We start from the raw sequence: 20,155 nt of genomic DNA, 5'->3' as shown, positions 1-20,155 counted from the left end.
TCACGGGTCTACTGTGGATGACGCGTAATTTGTGATAGATCAGGATAGTCGTAGTCTTCATTGCCCAAAGTAGCTACTATTGATCTAATCTCAAAAATTAATACCATCAAGGTTATTTACAAAAAGGTTTTCTAAGTTTTCAGTTTTCGAAGCAGTTGATGATTTGAATCCTCTGTACCGCTGACCAAAATCAAAATTCCAGGCTTGTCGCTTTCAACGCTTTTATCTCACCTTTTTGCAAACTCTTTAATTCTACGAGGTTATATCAGGAATATATACAGTTAATATGTTTACTCATTGGTTGATTGACCTTTGTTTAAGAAGTATACTTTTTGGTAGTAAATGTTAGCCCTCGTCTCTACTAGGAGAGGTTTATTTTGGTTTCCCAACTTGTTTTTTTATTATTATTTTTTACAAACCGTGAATATAGACATTTCCCTTCTTACACGTTTGTAAGGCTTGCAGCAGATAAAGCGTTTACCCTTGATCTACTGGATTTAAGCAGCAGATTTCGAGCAGCTATTTTCAAAGACAAATCTATGGTAACTCATGTTTTTTTGAAAACATTTATTTCAAAAACACCTTTACACCGAGTCTATAAACACCTTTCTGGTATAATTATACACCTCTATTAAGGGTGATGTTTAACACCTAACATGAATTAAAAAGCACCAACGTTAATGGAGTTTAAAAACACCAAATTAGCCTAAAAAACCTTTTTTTAAGTGTTTATAAACATTTTTTGTGGTATTAAATTACACCTCTATTCAAAGTCATTTTAACGCTTTGGTCCCATTGAACCGAATTCCCATTCGACAGAACGGCTTTTTTTGTGGTGTCCCATTAGACCGAACGTAGCCAAAAGGTGCGATTTTATTATAGTCCCATTGGACCGAAATTCTATTGAACTGGAAGAAGACATACTGTGTGGTTTTGCATTAAATATATTTTTAATTTCACAACTTATTATTGTTAAAATAAATGTGAGTTGAAAATGTATTACTGCACTTATTTTAACTACGTTTTAATTACGGCGAACCTCACCTAGATTATTTATATGAGTATTAAAAGCCCGCCTCTTACCACGAACAATTTATTAGCAATAATAGAAATATTTTGAAAAAGATGTCAGATAATTAATTGGAGAATATTTTGGAAAAGGTGGTAGCTAATTAAAAGGAGCATATTTTGGAAAAGGTGTCAACGAATTATTGGAACCAAACCTAACCTTACCTTGCCTAACCTAACCTAACCTAACCTTGCCTAACCTAACCTAACCTAACCGAACTTAACCCACCCGAAACCAAAATATTAAAATCTTAATTTAAAACTTAAAGACATTGATGGAACTACCATTAAGACTGTACTTCATTTTAAGCACAATATTTTTATTAATTCTATATATCTCTTGCCCTGAAAGGAATGAAAGTGAGCGTTTTAATTAGTATCACGAAACATTTACTTTTAATATTATTAACATACCTTTCGGAGATTCGAACCAACAACCTATCGCTTCGCAGTCCAACATCGTATCCACTACATCACCGAATCGCTGAAGGCTACAGTGTTTCAAGTTATATTGATGTATTTTTAGGGGCATATTCGGACGATTGGGATTTCGGTCCATCGGGAAAATAGCCATTGGGCTGGAAATCTAAAATCATTGCGGGATGTTCGGTCGAATGGGATTTCGGTCCATTGGGAATTCGGTTGAAAGGGAAGATACCATTTTGACACCTAACAGGATTTAGAAAGCACCTTCAGTGAAGGTATTATTTCGCACTATTTTCAAAGGTGCGTATGGACATCCTCTGTAAAAGTTGCTTTTCAACACCAATAGGGGTGCTACTGGGGATGCATTATGAAACACCTCTAAAGGTGTCATATAGTTCCATTATTTTTAACAGTGTAATGCTATATCTTTGTTTATATTTGCTTAATTTTGTTCCATTCTTTTACAATCCTAGGGGTTACGTATATTATATGACATTCCTTCAAGATATTCTTTTACCGTTATTCATTGTTGTCAGATCTCGTTTTTAACGAGTCAATCCTTTTAGATACTTGGAAGTACAAGATAAACACTGCTATTTCCCAAAATAGCAGCCGCTATTTCTAAAACAGCAATTTTGAACAACATCGCTGTTTTTGTGGAATCGCGGTTGCTATTTCGAGAACTGCTCTTCTGGGAACTGCTGATACGAGGTACACCAGAAGTGAGATGAGGCCAGAAGTACTGAGCTAACCAAATTCTTCACTCGGCGAAACTGAATATTCTTGATAACACAAGAGAGGTTGGCCCTCTAGTAGCGGTTTCTGAATTTTCTCTCCAAAACGTGAGACGTTCGCGGTGGTAGACGGCCGAACTAGATTCAAGGAGCCACGTCCGTGTTCGGCCGCTTTAGGTTGAGGGGAAGGGGATAGGAAATGTTTTTGGAACTCGACCAATTTTTTTCTCAGTAGTGTATGCGCGTGGGAAGCGGCATAAAATACTCAAATTTGTTCACTAGTGCCAGGATCTACTATCAATGCTAGAGCCCTTCACTTCTAGTCTCATCACACTTCTGGGTACACCCGTGTATTTCACTCTCAATGATAACTAATCTATGAATACTGGACCAGTTTCCATAACAAAAATCACCACCTTTAGCGAGGTTACTTAATACTTATTAATTTACGGTAAAACTATAGCATATGCAGTGATTTTCCTAGTTATTTATAAGAACTAATTGCTCATTAACCATATTTTATCGTACTAATTTGATAGGGTTAATAGCACGGGAAAGCAATTAGGATTTTCCGGATTCCTTCTGATCTCTTAAGATTTTGCCAACAATTATCATTTCTCTTTGTAGCTATCAATAACTGCTCTGTGGGAGAGCGGGAGGAATTGGAGTCTGAACCGGCCGATTACCGACTGAAAAAATAATCGTAGGTTCTGGGAGGCGGCAAAATAACGCGACAGCGGGTTAAAATAATAACAAAACAAAACAAATTTATTTAAACGACTGAATATTGATTTACTACTACAAATTAAAAGATCAAAAAGGGCAGTAGGAAGGAGTTTAGTTTCGCGTTAACTCGCGATCAAAAATTTATACACCCGCAGGTTGGAATAAAAACTCAAAAACTGACCACACAAAGGTACACTTTCACGTTTTTCTCTCTTTCGAGGGAAAACGTGTGCGTCATGGGTTTTTTCGGGTTTTCGTGGTGCTCCTGCATTTGGAAGCCTTGGTAAGGTACGGTGTTGTTGAACTCTTGAGAGAGGGGAGGGGAGAATTACCGGCCCATCGTACAACAGCGTTTATGTCAACAAAGGGGTTGGGGGATTAAGAGAGCTTCCTAATGCAGGTGTGCAACTTTGGGGACTAAAAACTCAAAAAATACCGCGTAAGAAAAAATACAAATGAAACTAAAAAAACACAAAAATTAATGACGACAAAGTTTGTCAATTATGTGGATAATTGCTCGAAATAAAAATTGATTATAATATTTAACACACTCCCCCGCCTTGAGCAATGCTCAAAGTAGGGTTCAATTGGCAATTTCCAAATTATACAACAATTTAATGGGCCTTTTCATCTTGGTCCCATTCGCTAACCTTAACATGCAAGATCTGACAATATTATCGCGGCCCCTAAACAGTTCATCTATGACCGCGATTTTCCAACAGAGACGGGGCATCCTGTTCTCTTCTACTATGACGACATCTCCCACCTTTAGTTCTGGGGTCGACTTAACTCTACTTAGATGATGAGCGTTTCTCAGCTCAAGGAGATATTCTCGCTTCCAACGGGTCCATAGTCGTTCCAACAAGGCTTGTTGGTGTTTATATCGGATTCTAATGTCCTCTCGCGTGACGGGCTGAATATCTTTTTCTGAGAATTTTCTCGATGGCAACACAGTTAACCGGCCACCAACCAGGAAGTGGGCGGGGCTCAGTGGGATTGGGTCCCCAACCTCTTGGGACATGAAAGTTATCGCCCTGGAATTTATAGTGGCCTCAACTTCCGCTAAAATTGTGGATAATTCGACATTTGATAGGCTAGCAGATCCTAAAGTTTGTTTCAATGAGTTTTTGACAGATCGCACTAGCCTTTCATAAAAACCGCCAACCCAAGGGGCTCGGTCTATAATAAACCGCCAACGGATTTTTAAATCAGTGAAGTAGTTAATTACTTCCGGATTCCGCATGTTTGCGAAAATTTCTTTTAAGTCTGTGTTCGCGCGTTTAAAACTTTTGGCGTTATCCGAGTAAATAATGCTCGGAATGGATCTACGAGCGGCGAATCTGCGAAACGCGAGTAAAAAACACTCGGCCGACATATTTTCCGCGAATTCAAGGTGAATACAGCGCGTGACCGCGCACGTAAACAAAACGAGGTAACACTTTTCACCCTTTTTATTGTAAATCGGTCCAGCGTAATCTAGACCTATGACACTGAAAGGTGGAGCGGGAGTGGTTCTCTCCTCCGGAAGGGGAGCCATTCTGGCGGTACAGGGCTTCGCGCGAAACCGTCGGCAGAGAAGGCAACCAGCAACTATTCTTTTGACAAGTTGACGCGCGCGTACTATCCAGTAGGTTTCCCGTAAACCCACGAGTACGTCATTCACCCCGGCGTGATACAACCGCGCGTGGCAATTTTGAGCGAGTAGCTCAGAAAACCGATGGTTGTTTGGAAGAATCCAGGGATGGGTCTCCCTGTATGTTAGGGATTTAGTCTTCAATCTTCCTCCTACCACGAGTAGGCCAGCATTGTCTAGTTTGGGATCTAGACTACGGATTGGGGATTCCTGTTCTACTTCTTGACCAGCCTTCAACCTTTTTATTTCTGAGTGGAATACATCTTTTTGGGTGATTTTCACCCATAAGAGCTCGGAATCGCGTATTTCTTCGGCCGTTTAGGGTCCCTTTGGCTTTTCTCCTCGACCGATACGGATGAAGCGCATTACGTAGGCTGTAATGCGAAATATCTTGGTGATTGAACTGAATGCGTTTAGATTTAAAGGCGGGTCTGTTTTGATGGCGGTGGACACAACTCCTTGAGCGGCTAGGCGAGCTTCTGTTTTCATTTCATCTAAGACTTCCGTCGGGAATGGCTCTGGATTAGGATTTTGACCGAATGGAATTTTGCAGTTCGGTTCGTATAAGTATTGTGGTCCACGCCACCATTTGGAATTGTTTAGGAGGTCTTCCGCGCTTCGTCCCCGTGTTGGCAAGTCTGCCGGATTATCTCTTGTTGGGCAATAATTCCAAGTATTTGGATCGGAGTTAGCTTGAATTTCGCGTATGCGATTCGAGACAAAGGGGCGCCAGGTGTTTGACTTGTCTTTTATCCAACTCAGTACAATAGTTGAATCAGTCCACATGTGAACTGCTTCCGGTTTATTTATGAGAGCGCGCGTGACGCTTTTAGTTAAGCGAACGCCTAAGACCGCACCCATCAATTCAAGCCTGGGAATGGATAACTTGTTTATCGGGGAAACTCTGGTTTTGGCGGCAACCAGACTGGTCTGTATTTTTCCATCTTTTCTTTGACAACGCAGGTAAACAACCGCGGCGAAGCCTCTTTCGCTCGCGTCTACGTAACAGTGCAATTCTGACGTAACGTGATTATTTTCTGGAATTCCGGAGAAATAAAACCGAGGGATTTGTAATTTGCGGAGTGATGCAATCTCAGCACACCAGTTGTTGAACGGACTTGCTAATTCTTCCGGAAGTGGGTCATCCCACTGTAACTTGCGTTTCTTCTGTTTGTCTTGCCACTCCCACAGCTGCTGATAAAGGAATTTGGCGCGAACTGTGAAAGGTGAAAGGAGGCCCAGCGGGTCGTAAATTCTCGCGAGGGATCTTAATACCCATCTTTTGGTTTCTTGTTTTTCTAAGAGGAATTGCAACAAATTGTTGACCTCAAAACTTAGAGTGTCTTCTTGACTATTCCAAATTAATCCGAGGACCGTCAGTTCTCCTGGATTGGAAAGATTATGAGTGGCGCTTTCTGGGGGTGGATCCTTCTCTCCCCATAACTTTCTGAGCTCTGGTGAATTCGTATTCCATTTACGGAGATTCATTCCGGCTTTACTAATTATGAATTTGCTCTCCTCGGTGATTTTATGCGCCTTCTCTACGTTTGCGGCTCCAGCCAGTAAATCGTCGACGTACAGGCTTAATTTTAGGATTTTGCAGGTCTCCTCGAACTCGGCTTCAAATTTACTGATATGAAATTGTAGCGTTGCTACCAAAAGGAATGGACTACAGGTGGCTCCGAACGGTACCCGAGAGATTCGGTAGGTTTTTAGTTCGGCTTTCCTCGGGTTGGTGATGTCTGAGGTCCAAAGAAATCGGAGGGCATCCCTGTCACTAGGGTTTACAGATATTTGGAGAAAAGCCTTCTCGATATCACTGGAGAAGGCGACGCGATGCTCTCGGAAACGAATGAGAACTTGGATAAGCTCGGGATTAAGGTTTGGGCCCGACTCTAGGACATCGTTGAGGGACGGCGAGTTTTGGCTATGGGACGAGGCGTCGTAGACAACACGGACTTTGGTTGTGACGCTGTTCTCCCTGACGACAGCGCGGTGGGGAAGATAATACGCTAGTTTTGGGACTGCAAACGGGTCTACTTCCTCGATTATTCCCTCTTGAAGTTGGCTTCTCAGAATATCATCGTATTCTCTCAATAAAACTGGATTAGATGCTAACTTGTTTAGCAGGTTGGTTGTTCGTTTCTTTGCCACGGCGAAATTATCGCTGAGAGTATCCTTGTTTGGTTTCCAGGGTAGTTGGATTTCATAGCGATTGTTGTCAAATTTTACGGTTTTGTTAAAAGATTCTTGGACGTCGTCCTGGAGGGGTTTTTCTAGTTCTTCGGGTTTGACTCCCATAATTTCTAGGTCCCAAAAGGCGCGTAATTGACGCGAGACAAGTTCTTCCTCCGAGACGCGTTCCGCCGCTACTCTCATTACCGTCACGGAATTTACGCTGACTACCGACCGACTCACGCTTAACTCAGCAGGACCTTGGATGGTCCATCCCAAAATCGTCTCGATCGCGGCTGTTGATTTCCCGAGACGTTCGTGTCGGTCTCTCGCTACTTCCCAATAGAAATCCGACCCGATTAGCACTTCGATTGATGCGTGATCATACTGACGACCGGTACGCGGTTCATCGGCCATAACTAGACCTTTACTTTGCATTTTTTGCACAATTTCGCCACTGGGTATTGAAACAACCGATCCGCATATTTGCGGGGTTTCAAACGCGATAACGGGAGTTGAAATTGTAGGATCATGAATATTGCACAATACTACGCGCACTTTTCTTCTTTTGGAATAAACGGGAGTGTCGCTACCGAAATGATTAATACGGAGAGGTTCTTCTCCGATGACCTCTAATTGGAGACGGCGCGAATCTTCTTCTTTAATGAAAGATAACTGGCTTCCGCTATCTAATAAACAGCGGAGTTGACTGGAGGTTTGACCGTTAGGACTTTTTACGGTAGCTAGCGCGGTCTGGAGTAATATGACGCTCGAGCTATTAGAAATCGCGGACACGATATTCGCGGGAGGGTTTTCTCTTGGTTGTTCATCTGGAGTGTCCACCGATTTTGGCTCCGTGCTTTGACCTCTATCTTGGTCCTTGTTATAGCAAAGGGTGAAATGATGCTTTCTCTTACACCATTTGCACTGTCTTACTCTAGCGCGGCAATCATTAGTTCTATGACCTTCGCGTAGGCAGTTAAAACATCGACGTTTACTCATCACTATATCGCGTCTTTCGTCTGGACTATGTTTAGTGCATTCGGTCGTGAAGTGACTAGTTACGTCACAGAAAAGACAAAACTTTTGGCTTGAGGTAACGCTCAGAGCAGAGAAACTGCCTTTCGGTCGGGATTCGGGACGGGAATGGCTACCTCTAGCGTCAGACTGGCTTCTTTTGGATTCGCTGTCTGTCTTTCTGGACCTAGTCAGAGCCGCGGCTCTCTCTCTACTCGAGACTTCACGCAGTAAAAATTCGCATAAGTCATCTAAATCCCAATCATCAAACTTTCGGTTAAACGCTATAACTATGTCTTCCGGAATTAAGTCCATTAAAACGGGCGTAAGTAGCGCGCTGTAACTACTCGTGGATACTCCTAAATTTTCTAGGCTCCTAATCTGGATTTCGCAATTATCATATAGAACTCTTAACGCGGCGACGTCGCTTGAGTCTTTAACTTTAGTCATGCTTGTTAAACATTTCATGTGAGCGCCTATGATATCTTTTTTCCTACCAAATTGCTTTTCAAGGACCTTTATGGCTGAATCATAGTTTAAACCCGTTGGCTGTAAGCCTCTGATCGCCCTAGCGGCTTTGCCTTCAAGATAGGAACGTAAATAGGTAAACTTAACTGCTGGGTCCAGGTCTGCTCGGTGAACTGCGGAATCAAACTGGCTCCAAAATTCTTGCCAGTTTGCGGAATCGCCGTGGAACTTTTTTATCTCCAGAACTGGTAATTTCACCAAAGGAGTTTGGGATTGGCAGGAGGACCCGCACGATGACGACCGATCTTCTTCGGCGGCAGCTTGGTTGTTTCCGTTGCCGTGGGATCTTTCTCCACCACGTTGAATAAGTTTGCTGGCTTTGAACTTACAGGAGATAATTCTTTCGTGGCACTCCTCGGTCTTGAGAATTTCGGCTTCTATCAGCGAGTCGTCTATTAGATCCTGGATTTGGTCGTTCATAAGGAGTAGTTTCCTTTCTTTTTCTTTAAGCTGCATTAGCTTCTCCTCTATCATAGCTAAATCTGGCGTTCTTTTCTTTATTTCCTCATCAATAGTCCTTATGACGTTCGTTGTACTAGTCCGTAACGCGCCTCGCGCTTTAACTTTGTTCGAAATTAATTAGTTCATCTAAAGATTCCCGGGTATCTTGCACCAAAAATGTGGGAGAGCGGGAGGAATTGGAGTCTGAACCGGCCGATTACCGACTGAAAAAATAATCGTAGGTTCTGGGAGGCGGCAAAATAACGCGACAGCGGGTTAAAATAATAACAAAACAAAACAAATTTATTTAAACGACTGAATATTGATTTACTACTACAAATTAAAAGATCAAAAAGGGCAGTAGGAAGGAGTTTAGTTTCGCGTTAACTCGCGATCAAAAATTTATACACCCGCAGGTTGGAATAAAAACTCAAAAACTGACCACACAAAGGTACACTTTCAAGTTTTTCTCTCTTTCGAGGGAAAACGTGTGCGTCATGGGTTTTTTCGGGTTTTCGTGGTGCTCCTGCATTTGGAAGCCTTGGTAAGGTACGGTGTTGTTGAACTCTTGAGAGAGGGGAGGGGAGAATTACCGGCCCATCGTACAACAGCGTTTATGTCAACAAAGGGGTTGGGGGATTAAGAGAGCTTCCTAATGCAGGTGTGCAACTTTGGGGACTAAAAACTCAAAAAATACCGCGTAAGAAAAAATACAAATGAAACTAAAAAAACACAAAAATTAATGACGACAAAGTTTGTCAATTATGTGGATAATTGCTCGAAATAAAAATTGATTATAATATTTAACATGCTCTCCCTTTCTAGTTAAATCGTTTTAAGAAACTTTATTCCTAAAATTATTTTAAACATAGCTTTTGTTGACGTTTGAATTCAAACTTATGCCACTTTAACTATTTTTGGAAATTAAGGGTTTAGGCCTATAAGGCGATTATTCACAATAAAAATTATGATAAGAACATATCGCCGCTTATTTCTTAATCCTAACGATGAGAGTAGAAGCCAAAAATTGCTTTCCGTGACGTCGTCGTCACTCGGAGAGGTTAAATAAACTAGGCCTTTGTCAAATTTCAAAGTTTGTATGGAAAATATTTTTCGGAATTTGGATGCCTTTAGTAGTTTCGTAGCTGAGAAAGCCTGTTTTGGTTTTTTTGTGAAGAGACATTAACGGTTCAGAGGCGAGCCGAAAGTTATATACAAATTACAATAAACAGGTTTAGGTTTTTTAATAGAATGAAGTGTCATCATGGCAATTAGATCAGTCACAGGTCTTATCGTAAACATCAACGCTTGCCAGGTGTTATTTAATGTAACATGTTTTTAATACGTTGGTTTATGGTTTAAATTTTTACCTCTCCGAGTGACGTATGTCACGGAGAGGTTCTGTAACGATCGTGTCTGTCTGTCTGTCTGTTGTTACACCCACGTGACCGCGTTCGCAGTTTCCAAATCGGAGCAAACGTGTTCGCCATTTCCGCACTGCTTTCACAGTCACGGAAATGGCTCCTCTACTTGAGTTCTCACACCACCATCTTCTAGTCTTTGTCCATCCCACACGGACAACAGTCTCTACTTAGTGGCTTCTAATCACCACCATCTTCTGGTCTTCGTCCATTCCACTTGGACACCAGTCTGTACATACTGGCTACTAATCACCACCATCTTCTGGTCTTTGTCCATCCCACTTGGACACCAGTCTGTACAATCCGGCTTCTAAACACCACCATCTACTGGTCTTCCGTCTATTCCACATAGACACCAATCTGTCTCATTCGCTTCTACTCCATTATCATCGTTTGGTTTTAGGATATACGCGGCGATCAGCTAGGGTTACGAGAAACGTCTGGCCTCCCTAAGGTGGGATCGCCACCAAAGGTTTTCGCAATTGCACTTTTTCCTTACTATCATAATGGAAACGAATCGTATATATAGCCCAAAATTGTTACACTAGTGTGTCGCGTTAGCAGTTAGCCTTTTGTTGATGTGTTAAGAAATCATACAGAACCTTAATATTCCCTTTTTCCATAATATAAAGTGAATATGTGGAAGTATTTTTCGTAATAGGCCTTTCCATCTATCCGCCATATTTCCATCCCCCACGTTTTTCGCCAAAAATTGGAAACTTGTACTCTTCCTATAGCAGGTCTGCCATACATTGAACGTGGACAGTGCGTCTTGCCTATGTAACCGATTTATATTACTGAACGAATTGTACCTTATAGGTCTAGCAGACGCCCTAAAAGTTAGGCCTCGGTTTTTTAACTGTTGTAAGTTGTTGATATGCCACCATGGATATTTTAAAATCCACTGAAAATACTCCACCAAAAAGGTAATTATTACTTTGGTTATTATTATTATTATTATCAAATTATGTTGTGTTAAAAGTAAATAAAAAATAAACAGGAACAAGGTTTATGAAGATTTTGATAAAGAGAATCCTCAGAAAACGTTAAAAAAGAGAGTATCAACAGGAGTTCCATTAAAGGATTTCCCCAAGGGACCATGGACCAACCAGTTGAAATGCTTGCCTTTACAGTTTAACATAGCAGATGTTGTTAATTATTTCACAAACTATAAAGCGTAGAAACATCTTGAAGATGGAAATCGTATGCATAAAGCAAGAAAAGTAGCAGGTCTGTTCCTCTGTGATCCAGGGAAAGACAAAACCTATATTTTTGTGAAAAGTGCAATTGTTGCGTCTTATAAGCTGGCCAAAAGATATTCAATCCAATTAAAATTAGACAAAACTAGCGGATCAATTTTAGATGGGTATTGTGAGTGTCCGTGTGGAAACGGAGGCGTATGCAAACATACCTGCGCAGTTTTATGGTATTTATGGGAGATAAAGCTGGAAAAGCATTTGTTTATCCCACAAGACAAGTCATGTACCGAACGTGTAAAGAAATGGGGATTAAAGAAAGGGAACAGCAATATTAAAAACTTCAAATTTTCAAACCTTAAATTTGTTAAACACAAACCAAATTACAGCCAAGAAATGCCTCAGTCAACAAAGCTAGAGTGTAAATATTCATCCCTCCCAGTGCTAGACAATGACGAAAAACGTCAAGCTGACGATAAGGATTTGGAGAATAGACTAATGCGTGTTGCAGAAAACTTTGGGAAAAGATCAAGAAAACTGTGGCAAGAAATATTAGAAGAAAATGAATACCTTCCAGAGCCAAAAGAAATAACTGTTGAAGAAGCCATTGAAAAGTTATCGGATGAAGTTCCTAAAAACACTCTTGAACCGGATATTCCCTTTAATGAAATACCAAATCATCAATTTGACAAGCCCTTTCCTGATGATTGTATTCTAACGCTCAACCAAGCTAAATCTCTAGAACTCCAAACCAGAGAGCAATCGAATTCTCAACTGTGGAAAAGCGAGAGAGTTAAACGAATAACCGCATCCAAATTTGGTGATGTAATTAAAAGAAAAAAGGCGGTTACTGAAAAATATGTTGATACAATAAAAAAAGGCTGTGATTTAAGTGGCAATTCATATGTCCAGGAAGGTTTGGCAAATGAGTCAAATGCAATCTCAATGTACAAAGATTTTAAAGCTAGTGCTGTGATCTGTTTTATTGTCGGGTTGTGCGTTAATCCTTCCTTGCCTGTGATAGGTGCTTCTCCCGACCAAATAGTTTATGATAAAAACGAAAAAGAATTTGGCTTGCTGGAGATCAAAACACTTTCTAAAGCTAAAAAGGAGGGTTATAGTATTTCCCAAGCTATCGAACATAAAATAGCCCCATGTTTGAAAAAAGAAAAGAATGGAGACATTGTCTTGAAAGAAAATCACAACTACTATTTCCAAATACAAGGCGAACTTGGTGTGACCGGATTTCAATGGTGTGATTTTTTTATAGTCACAGGAAATGATTTCATTTGCCAAAGAATTAAGTTTAATAGTGATATGTTTTTACAATTAATGGTTCCTAAACTTTATGATTTTCATTTAAAGTATTTTCAAAATGTATGAGCTTTTAAGCACTTCAATGTTCCTCCATTATTAAAGATTGTGATTCAATTTCAAATGAAGCATCGTTGCTTGTTGCGGCAGATTTTCTATTTAGCAAAGGTTCCTTTTTAAAATTGACCAAATAGGAACATATTTTCCAGATTTTATTTAAATGTCCATGCATGCGGTTAGGGAATGTATATTTTAGGATACGGTTGGTTTTTAACTCTCTTATCACTCTTTCTACGTGTATTCTCAAGTTTGCGATGTCTCTAGTTTTTTTAACTTCATCTTCAGTTAGCTGTGTCCGGTTCTGTAAAAACGGTGGTATGTTGAGGGTCACTCCAATTTCTTGCAGCTCTTCAGAAATTAAAAATCCTCTGTCGGCCATCACAGAATCACCGGGCTCTAATTTCTTATACAGGCCACTTTTATTTGTAATTTCTTTGTCAGACACGTGCCCTGGAGTGAGGTCTGATATGAAACTCACGAAACCATTTGGTGTTATTCCGATCAAGCCTTTTGCTGTGTTGTGGCTTTTGTAGTTCGAATAAGTATCGCTTTGAGTATCATAATCAATAGGAGTTTCAATAAACAGTTCTGTACAATCTATGATGATTCGTGTAGTAGGATAGAGTGCGCGAAATGGTTCAGGCATGTACTTGTCAACTATTCTCCTAGAGGGCCAAATGATCATTCGAGTAAGCCGCTTGTACAGAAGGTCAACCCAAGTAATCCATATGTTACTAACAGATGAAACAGAAATCTGAAACCTGTACGATAAATCCGCCTCTAAAAGTCCAACTTTCAGTCGGCATAATACCAGAAATAATTGGTTCTTGAAATCTAAAACCATAGGTCTACCTGGTGTAGTATCACTTCTAGGCGTGGCTTTGTAATCCTTTTTGTTATTATTATAAATAATTAGAGTGGGAAGATCATTTTCTATGTATTCATAAAGGTCTAAGAGCTCGGTTTTAGATGTGAATCCAGTGTAAAATTCTAATTTCTTCTCATTTTCGCTAATATTTTCAAAATTAAATGCATTTTTGGACTGTTTTTCTAAGGCTTTTTCCAAGGCATGTATCCTATCCTTCAAAGCAGCGTTTTCCTCAAGTAGAGTAGCCACTTTCAAATTTAGATTAGAAATCTTCACAATCAGTTTATTTTCATTTTGCTTCAACGTTACATTTTCCTCCCCTTTTGTTTTACTGTAGTTGTGATCTAAACATTTTGGGATTAGAGATAAAATTAATTGACAATAAAATTGATAACTATTTAATTAGCTGTAGAGATTCGGACCTGACGAATGTGCTTGAATTGTGGTAAATTGAGGAGCATCAGCGGAAACAGGTATCGTTTTTGAACTAACAGTTTTATACGCCGCCACTTCTGGTAGTTGGCCCTCGTCGATAAGTATAATAGGTTTTGTTGCATTTATTGAAAACACAAACTTGCCCATGTAGATTGGGTTAGTGTCCTCCTTCCGCTTTTTCCCATCTTTGCGAAAATGAACACCGCAAACAACAGCTCTCTTGGCAGGATACCACTGGGAATCACTGCCCACCTTATTGGGCCGAGGCTTAGCTGAAATCGTGTTCTTTAAAAAGGCGATTCTTCGAATCCATTCCTCGCGTAGATACTCGTCTTTTGGGAATATATGAAACGAAACCCCATTTCTATCCGTAGTATTGTTTTTACAATTTGGAACACAACATGTGGTTCCTCCTTTCCTAACTTTGGAATAAGGTATACAGTTCGGCATTTTCGCGTATGAGCCTAAGCCTTAGTCCGTTAGTCGTCACCAGAGTGACCAGACACACCAAAGCAAAGTAACCAAAAACTATTGGCAACAGAGCTGCCAGACATTAAAGTTTAAGGAACACAAAATAGTGAAATATTGCTAGTCCATTTTTAAACAAAATTATATGTTCTTTCTGGACTGGTACAGTTTTACTACCCCCATTATAGGAAAGGCCTATTATGATGCATTTAGTACTTTTGTAGCTGTAAAGCTCTGTTTCATTTTGATATTCCAAAGATTTTTTTTAATATTGTTATTTGAAATGGCTGTTTATATATTACTTAAGCTATACTACATCTGTATATAGAATAATCCTTGGTTTAGTGATTTCATGATGAACACTAAGACCTAGACTCCGGCGGGTATATTAAGTATCATCCGCAATAGGCTTAGTGAAACAAAGAGTAAATAATTGAGGCCTGAGGTGAAGTAAACTTTGGGCTTTGATTTTCGTGTCTGAAATGAAGAGACATCAACGGTTCAGAGTGAGCCGAAAGTTAAATACACTATTAAATAATCAGGTTAAGGTTTTATAATAGAAGAAAAGATCATGGTGGCAATTAGAATAGTAAAAGGGCTAATGGTAAACGGGTAGTAGCTACAGACTTTTTATTCTCTTTGTGGTGCGCATTGACTATTAGTGCGTCTAGCTACAATTTAGCTTTGGTGTTATTTAACGTTAACATTCATGTTGGCAAACTAAGAATATTGTTGAGGTGAGACGAGACGATAGTGTTTACACTGCAAACCAGTTGTGAATGTAGCTATCAGAATATACGGTAAACAGCTGAAGCGTAGACTTCATTTCCTGATCTTTTCCCCATTGACTGATTTCCATGTGTCCAAGATTTATCCTTATTGGATGTAAAATGTCGTCTGCTTTACTGTATATTCGCTATGCTTGGAATACTGCTTCAATATTTCGTAAATTACTTCAAAAAAGAGAAATAATTCCATATCTAGGTAAATAAGTTTGTAGTAGTAGGCCTCTTAACTCGGAGAGGTAATATTTTGGTTTTCCCAACTTGTTTAAGTCTTTATTTTATGAAGAATTATATTTTAGAAAAGCAATTAAAAAGTGGAGGTATATTTTGCCACAAGGTGAATAATCTAACACCTTGTGGCTATATTAATAATGTAAGCCACAATGACTTTCATTTTATATTGAGAAAAGGACTTCCTTTACTCAAATTTTCAGCAAAATATATGTTTAAAGTGATGGCTAGACATGAAGAATAAATAAGCTTTCTTGGCTTTAATAATAGAACAACATTTCCAACAGGTCGGCTAGATTTGTTTAAATAGGTATATACCCATTGCGCAGAATTCCATTAGACCGAATCCCGCCAAAGTTTCTAATGAATTTAGCCCAACCGCGGGTTTGGTATTTACAATTCAAACGACGCTATTTGTCGAATTAATTGGGCTTGGGTTAAGCATTTAACAGAAGCACTTTCGTCCAATAAAGCCTTTTTGTTCAAATCCAGGTTAGGTTAGTAATATTTTATAAATAATTTAACATTGTTACGCCTTTTCCAAAATATTGATGTTTATCTTCATTGACTTCTCAAATAATATGCCTATTCCAAAACGTTACTACGTCTCTTCCTCTTTAGGGCGGTTATACACTTCAAGTAAAGTAAAACGGATGGCTTAAAATATTTTCATAAAGAATATAACATAAAAAATAAACCAATATTAGCAATTGGTTTTATTATGTCATATTTTGCTGATTTATTACTATTTCGTTTTTATAATCCTTAGTTCTAAAATAATAAGTTAGAAAATGTTTGGATCTAGTGTTCATTTTACGTAGGCCGGAAATTGTTTTAAGTTAATTTAATTTACATTCCATCGGGAAAAACCCAAAGTGCGGGTTTTTCGGTGCAATGGGATTGTCCCATTGGACAGCATCGTAAATCCGCCAAAGTGAGGGTTTTACGGTCGAATGGTATTCGGCGCAATGCTACTGAAGTGTTTAAATAAAGCTAGTTAGAAGTTCAATGGAAATGTTCTGTTTACCCACTAGAAGCGGCACGGGTTTTTCTGAAAACAGTGTAACTTATTTCGCAGGAATTATTTAAACCTATGTATTTAAACCGACGCACTTCGTAACACCATTCAAAATATTTCAAGATAAACCTGCAAATATCTTTAAAACTAAGCTTTTAAACCCTTAAACACGATAGGAAGCTAAGCTTATAAACCTTTTGTCATGATTAAAACCTAAACATGTAATCCTGAAAACATGTTATAGAACTAGGTATTAAATCGTGTAAACACGTCTTGTTACTAAGCATTATAGTATAATAACATGACATATACCACCTTAAACATGTTTAAATACTAGATATGACAAGCGATCAACACATTTTGAACCTAAACATAAGGTGTTGCAAACCTAAATACCATTCTTGCTTAAACATGAGTGTTTTTAAACATGATAAAATATCTGTTGCATTGTCGTGTTTAGGCAAGTGTTTAGTTTCTAAACACTATTTTTTGTGTAGGTTGAGTCTGAGCGTGCCCGAAAGAGGACGGGCTCTTGTGGGATAATGGTCAGCCGGGATCTCAAATCAGACATTCCCAATCGCTCCATCTCCACTCCGTCTATGATGATCTGACCGCGCACCCCTTCGATGAGACGGAAAAGCGCCAGAAAATAAGTAACGGTTGAATTCAGGGGAAATTTTTACTAGCCAATTAGAATAAGGAATGAAATATCTTTCATGGATAAGACCTGATAACGACTTGAATGTAAGGAAAATGGTATATCGCGAAAAGTACACATAACCAAAATTTTCGATCAAGCAGGCTTTATACACGACCCTATTTTCTCTATAGCTCAATGGCGGCGTATCTAAGGGGTGCTACCTATGATGTTAGGTGAGTTTCGAATTTCACGGGCACTTTGACGGCTTATCACGGCTGTGACAACAGAGATAGGGAATGCCTCCAATCTTTAATTGACTTCACATACTTCAAACTAACTTTATACCAAGTTTCATGCTTTCTTGAAAAAATGCACGATATTTTCAGCTATCCTTCAGACCAAACATTATTGAACAGTATAAACTTTCTACGCTTCACCATAGGCCTATCAATCTCCCATGCAAACCCCAGTCGCATTCAATTCCATCTCGAGATATTCTTTGCATGATTGTGAGATTTTAACTTGTGGAACGGATTATGATTTACTCGCTTCGTCGTCATTGGTAGCGCTTACCCGATCGGCATTAGCCAAGATCAATCCTACAAAATCAGCTGACAGAGACCCTTTGCTCAAAATGATGAAAATTGCTGTGCAAAACAACAAGCAATTTCCCAAGATATTGTAGCGTGCTCTCAGCCATCTGAAAATAAATTGCATTTGATTAAATTAGAAAAATGAGTTGCGACTTGGAATTGTCGCTTTTCATTGCATAAACAGCTTTTCAATCCAATGGTAGTGCAGATGTTGAAAAAAACTGCCGCTCCAAAAAGAGCAAGATGCAATTGAAAAATGACGCAATTACAAAATTACCTTTGCGCCATGTTCATCATGTAATTAGCGGCCTTAATTCGTCGATAAGTTTTAGGAAGTGTCCTTCGAAATTCCCTTCGGCGTCACACGCCCTGATGACAGTGCTGCCAGAAACTGATCCTCCCACGTGCGAAAACAAGAAGGAATTTCTCAAGCTTGTGATCCGCTTGAATTGACGATTGCTCGACATCAAGAAACGCTGCAAAAGGTATGTCTGAAAATCTTCATTTTTAGAAAAAAATCCAAAGGAGTTCACGCCAGCACGCCGCGTGCATACTTTCTACATTTTTTGCCATAAAATATTTTAGTGCCAAAACACTTAAAGTGGTTCAATATTTCAAAGATTTGTATATTATTTTAATTTCGGGTAGAAAGTGCTGGATGGAAAAGATATAACAAGATCTCTTTCCCGTCACTTTATAAAATGTCTGTTAAGTTTTGGAAATATTGGCTATGTTTATTGCTCTATTTTTCAAAACTACCGAATTTGGATCAAAAGTGTCTATCTCTCACTCGATTCGAATTCAAGGTTTAAAAACGAAAATTAACAATTGACAGTGTTACTGTATAACAACTTATGACATGAGACTGAAATGTAGTTCCTACCTGAGGTAAAAGGTATCCGACGACAACAATAATGCAGGGAATTATGAACAATGGTAAATATATCCCAATTCCTAACGGGTAAACCACTAAAAATATTAATCCCCAATTGGTGGAAGACAGCATTGGAGGTAGTTGCTGGTCGAGGGCGTCAATATCTTGGGAGAAACGATTGAGTATCCTTCCAACGGGAGTCGTGTCGAAGAAGGACATGGGAGAACGAGATACACTTTCGAGCATTTTCCCATGTAGACAATTTGCAGCTCGTAGACAGCGAACGATGTTCATGATTACGTTCCGAAATGCCACAATGGCTTGGCTTAGTCCAAGAACGACTAAGACCGCAATACGGGTTGCCTTTAAGTCTGGGTTTGCTTTAAAATCTTCCTTGGAGTCCGCGCACCACAAAGAAATCCAATACATTGACGTAAAATTAAGGACTACAACACTGGTGAGTAATACTTGGTATATCGCACACCATGTTATACCGTAGGCTTTGAAATATTGCTTGTATTGTGATACGGATATCTGGAAATGCGCAATACATTATGACGAAGAAATATGTGCGTAGAGAGGTTTGGTTCTCAAGAAAAGTTCAAACTAGCCTCTCATATTAAAAAGTGCATACATTTCCTTCTTTGAGCGTCTCTTTAGTTATGAGTTTTGCCTTATCTTTATCCGAGACTTTTCCTTGTGATGCAGGATGAGGTCTCTCAACTTTGATATTTAACCTACCACAAAAATTGCAATAGCATAATTCATAAGTTAGCAAACGGTGTTCAATTATGGAGTTTGTTTCTTAAAGCTAGGTTCCCACTTGATCGAAAATGACGACCGAAAACTTGAGCACTGCGTCAAAAAAGTGAGTTTTACGCAGCCCTTCGACGGCAAGATTTTAGTTCGGTTCACACATACGAATTTAGACCAAAAAGGGCGGTCGACCGGTAGTCACGTGGCACGAGTTGGAATTGGGACTCAGAGCCAGAAGAACCTAAAGCCTTGTTCACACTTATATGAGGAAGCGATTCAAAACGCTTCCAAAATTAAGTGTGAACAAAACTGATACTTGAGAAGCTACTTACAAACTTGATTTCTTGAAGTTGCTTCGCGAACCAACTTGAAGCGGCTTTGTAGGCTAGTTTCTAGTTTTCAGGGGTATTCCATACTGGTACTTGTAATTGTACTTGTACCGGTGCTTGTAATTGTACTTGTACCGGTGCTTGTAATTATAATTGTACCGGTGCTTGTATTTGTACTTGTACCGGTGCTTGTATTTGTACTTGTACCGGTGCTTGTATTTGTACTTGTACTTGTACCGGTGCTTGTATTTGTACTTGTACTTGTACTGGTACTTGCACTACAAGTTATTGAGCATCGACACTAAATCCCTTCAAAATAATTTCATTGATAATGTGTTTTCGGAAAATGGAATAGTTCTTGAAAAAGCGTAGATATGTAATTTTTTCAATTAATTTAGATGTAATAGAAAAACTTACAG

General features: G+C 39.3%; 4 protein-coding genes and 2 long non-coding RNA genes across 6 annotated transcripts; 1 reads left to right on the top strand and 5 right to left on the bottom strand.

Annotated features, from left to right (window-relative positions):
* Window positions 1–562: 562 nt before the first annotated feature.
* LOC149719853 (uncharacterized) lies at window positions 563–1,625 on the bottom strand. Its single transcript, XR_016376274.1, has 2 exons — window positions 1,483–1,625; window positions 563–1,413 (listed from the first exon to the last, which is right to left on the bottom strand). It is a non-coding gene; the product is annotated as an uncharacterized LOC149719853 (long non-coding RNA).
* A 1,912-nt stretch (window positions 1,626–3,537) lies between these two features.
* LOC149719852 (uncharacterized) lies at window positions 3,538–4,491 on the bottom strand. The gene has a single exon (XM_089863245.1). The coding sequence runs from the start codon at window positions 4,489–4,491 to the stop codon at window positions 3,538–3,540; it is 954 nt and encodes a 317-aa protein (XP_089719371.1).
* Window positions 4,492–4,905: 414 nt separating this feature from the next.
* On the bottom strand, window positions 4,906–8,781 carry LOC149719851 (uncharacterized). The gene has a single exon (XM_089863235.1). It carries the CDS (start codon window positions 8,779–8,781, stop codon window positions 4,906–4,908), a length of 3,876 nt encoding a protein of 1,291 aa, XP_089719361.1.
* Window positions 8,782–11,045: 2,264 nt separating this feature from the next.
* LOC149719850 (uncharacterized) lies at window positions 11,046–11,478 on the top strand. The gene is made up of 2 exons (XR_016376273.1): window positions 11,046–11,095; window positions 11,170–11,478. It is a non-coding gene; the product is annotated as an uncharacterized LOC149719850 (long non-coding RNA).
* A 1,191-nt stretch (window positions 11,479–12,669) lies between these two features.
* On the bottom strand, window positions 12,670–15,494 carry LOC149719849 (uncharacterized). The gene is made up of 2 exons (XM_089863222.1): window positions 14,015–15,494; window positions 12,670–13,951 (listed from the first exon to the last, which is right to left on the bottom strand). The coding sequence occupies exons 1-2, from the start codon at window positions 14,490–14,492 to the stop codon at window positions 12,762–12,764; spliced, it is 1,668 nt and encodes a 555-aa protein (XP_089719348.1). The 5' UTR covers window positions 14,493–15,494; the 3' UTR covers window positions 12,670–12,761.
* A 2,309-nt stretch (window positions 15,495–17,803) lies between these two features.
* On the bottom strand, window positions 17,804–19,465 carry LOC149719848 (ATP-binding cassette sub-family C member 2-like). The gene is made up of 4 exons (XM_089864294.1): window positions 19,286–19,465; window positions 18,661–19,185; window positions 18,055–18,253; window positions 17,804–17,884 (listed from the first exon to the last, which is right to left on the bottom strand). Exons 2-3 carry the CDS (start codon window positions 19,078–19,080, stop codon window positions 18,071–18,073), a joined length of 603 nt encoding a protein of 200 aa, XP_089720420.1. The 5' UTR covers window positions 19,081–19,185; window positions 19,286–19,465; the 3' UTR covers window positions 17,804–17,884; window positions 18,055–18,070.
* Between the last annotated feature and the right edge of the window lie 690 nt (window positions 19,466–20,155).

The sequence above is a fragment of the Phalangium opilio genome, unplaced genomic scaffold (assembly GCF_054372755.1).
Source record: "Phalangium opilio isolate 3A_F unplaced genomic scaffold, DU_Popi_V2 ptg000002l_1, whole genome shotgun sequence".
NCBI lineage: Eukaryota > Metazoa > Arthropoda > Arachnida > Opiliones > Phalangiidae > Phalangium > Phalangium opilio.
Note: the sequence above shows the minus strand (reverse complement) of the source record. Positions and strands in the feature narration are given on the sequence as shown.

Bases quoted from the DNA above. Each gene is read 5' to 3' on its own strand.
- LOC149719852 (XM_089863245.1), bottom strand. From the start codon at position 4,491: ATGGCTCCCCTTCCGGAGGAGAGAACCACTCCCGCTCCACCTTTCAGT.
- LOC149719851 (XM_089863235.1), bottom strand. From the start codon at position 8,781: ATGATAGAGGAGAAGCTAATGCAGCTTAAAGAAAAAGAAAGGAAACTA.
- LOC149719849 (XM_089863222.1), bottom strand. From the start codon at position 14,492: ATGCCGAACTGTATACCTTATTCCAAAGTTAGGAAAGGAGGAACCACA. The intron at 13,952-14,014 runs GCTAATTAAATA...CAAAATGTTTAG, and splicing joins GTCAGGTCCGAATCTCTACA to ATCACAACTACAGTAAAACA.
- LOC149719848 (XM_089864294.1), bottom strand. From the start codon at position 19,080: ATGTATTGGATTTCTTTGTGGTGCGCGGACTCCAAGGAAGATTTTAAA. The intron at 18,254-18,660 runs GTAGGAACTACA...TACCTTTTGCAG, and splicing joins TCGGATACCTTTTACCTCAG to CGTTTCTTGATGTCGAGCAA.